This window comes from Gadus morhua, chromosome 8, assembly GCF_902167405.1.
Source record: "Gadus morhua chromosome 8, gadMor3.0, whole genome shotgun sequence".
NCBI lineage: Eukaryota > Metazoa > Chordata > Actinopteri > Gadiformes > Gadidae > Gadus > Gadus morhua.
In genome coordinates, this window is record NC_044055.1 from 20992241 (window position 1) to 20994740 (window position 2500).

General features: G+C 56.9%; 1 protein-coding gene across 3 annotated transcripts in view; it reads left to right on the forward strand.

Annotated features, from left to right (window-relative positions):
- Positions 1-158: 158 nt before the first annotated feature.
- kcnn1a (potassium intermediate/small conductance calcium-activated channel, subfamily N, member 1a) overlaps positions 159-2500 on the forward strand; it is a 46936-nt gene continuing 44594 nt past the window's right edge. For 2 of the 3 annotated variants that reach the window (XM_030364042.1, XM_030364043.1), the window contains exon 1: positions 1411-2160. Coding sequence is in view for 1 of the 3 variants with exons in the window: in XM_030364041.1 (XP_030219901.1) it covers positions 673-2160 (1488 nt within the window). In the remaining 2 variants the exon portion in view is untranslated. Of the gene's footprint in view, positions 2161-2500 lie in introns of all 3 variants that reach the window. The other variant, XM_030364041.1, reaches the window with a different exon arrangement.

The window sequence follows — 2500 nt, forward strand, 5'->3', positions numbered from 1 at the left end:
AATAAGAAACGACTGGCATGTGATGCCGTTGTTTTTTATATGGTGCGGTTATACGTGCAGGCCAACAAGTGGAATCGGCTCGGGGTATCAGTGCATTTCACACGAAGATAGAAATACACAATGTTCTCAAGCACAAGACATAACAAGGGAGAATGATCCGGTACTAGAAACCACAAAGGCGGTTTTATTAAAACGCACATTTGATATGAATTTGCATTTATTTGGGGGGGATGAACAGTGTGTGCACGACGGGCTTTAGCAGTGCAGCCGATGTTTGATTATGCGTGGTGTTGGTTAGGGCAACAATGACAAAGTCCATCTGGTGGACCACTGGATTTAGGCGATCGACCAAAAAATCTGGTTTGTAACACAATCTTAGACTTAGACCGGTGATCTGGTTTCCGTTCTACCTCAACCCATAAGTCATTGTTTGAGTGAAGCAGCAGCGTTGGAGCCGCTGCAGCCTGCCGTGCGCATACAAAGCGTGCATGCACCGATCCTCTACCGAAGGCGGCGTCCTGGTTGCACGGTGACGTTTTAAGGCAGGTCTTGACCAAACCTACCAATGATACAAGTCGGTTCTATTCTGCTGGGACTGATCGCAATGAACGGGTGTCGGAGCTCTACACGGCAAAGGAGCAAGCAAGACAGCAAGACGAGGCGATCAAGGGGATGCGGCATCGATACGCCGGAGCTGTCCCCCAGCACCACCAAACTCCCGACGACCAGCGAGAGAAGAGCAGCGTCGCGCCGAGCAGCCAAGACCCCGGAGCCGCCCCTGTGTTCAGCCTGCCGCCCCCGCCCTCGTCTCACCACCGAGACCGCACCTCGACCACCGCCGCGTACCGCCAGAGCCTCCAGGAGCTGCCGTGTCTCAGCCAGCCCTCCCGCAGACCCAGCCACAGCGGCGACCCGCTGCCTCTGGTGAGCTACGACATCGCGTCCCCGCCACCCCCGCACCGGGGTAGTGACCCTGGCTCCGGGCGGCTCCAGGCACCGCTTCAGCAGCAGGATCCCTGGGCCGCGGCGGGCTCACCGCAGCCGCCGCCGCCTCAGCCGCAGTCGGACAAGCAGCCGGTTTTTCCGAGCTGCCACTGCAGTTTTTCTGACCAGGAGGCGGGCTTCTCTCAGCACCACCACCGCCACCAGCAGCACCACCATCCCCTCGACCCGTTCTCGCCGCAGCCCCCCTGCCCACCCGTGCTGCCCTCGCCGATCCCCCCGCCACCGACGTCCTCACGCTCGTCCCAACGCTTTTCCCAGGATTCCCGAAAGGAGGACCGAAGGAGTGCCAAACCCCACCGACAGGCGAGCACCGTGGACCGCTGCAGGGGAGGAGGAGGAGGAGGAGGAGGAGGAGGAGGAGGAGGAGGAGGAGGAGGAGGAGGAGGAGGAGGAGGAGGAGGAGGAGGGAACCGAGACCAGAGGCAGTTGTTGCAGCAACAGCAGCAACAGCAGAGTCATTTAAGACCCCCACACAGGGACCCCTCCCCTGAAGGAAACCGTAGAAACTCACAGAAAGGGCGATCCTTCAATGTGTGTGAGTCAACGGACGCTGCCAACAGGAGACCATTTGAGTCGTCGCAGACTCAGGACTTGCAGCAGCAGCAGCAGCAACAACAGCAGCAACAGCTCCCACAATTACGAGCGCAGCAACAGCTACTGGTGGGCAGCAGCTTGCCACTCAACTACTGCGCCAGCGGCTCAGAAGAGCTATGTAGGACTCAGCAAGCACCACTGCTGCAACAGCAACAGCAACAGCAACAGCAACAGCAACAGCAACAGCAGCAGCAGCAGCAACAGCAACAGCAACAGCAACAGCAGCAGCAGCAGCAACAGCAACAGCAAGACGCACTGGGGTTATGTCCCCAGCGTCCACAGCAGCAGCACTGTGAACAGGAGCGAAATAAGTCTGGAGGGAGGACCGCCGAGCAGACACCACCGCCACACTGCCGCGACCACAGCGGCGTGAAGCATTCTACCACCGAGCGGCAGCAGCAGCAGCACGCGGGGAACCGGACTGCGCCTGCAGGGAGCAGCAGCAGCAGGAGCAGCAGCGGCAGCGGCAGCGGCAGCAGCCCTAACTACGGCTCCAGCTATCACCTGTGGCCAGAGAGCCCGCATAAAGGAGAGGAGAGGATCCGCATCGATCAACATAAGGTACTTCTCCTTTTCCGCGCTTTTCGTGTGTGCCATAGCGAGGATCGTGCAGCCTTCATATTGGATGAAAAAATGAATTGTTGTCAACATTTTTCATTTCATGGCCACGCCTGTCATGATTTGAATAAAAAAAAAATACGCTTGGAGAGTCTGTGTGTTTGTGAGTGTGCGTGTTCGTGTGTTTTTGTATGGTTTATATGGTGTTTCTGTGTTGGATTCGAAATGGTTTGATAGCCCCTGTATGCGCACGTTGATTCATAGGTCTTCATTCATGTCCGACACTTCAGGAGCCTATTACTCAACCGACACGTATTCGTGTTCCGAATTCGCTCAATATTAA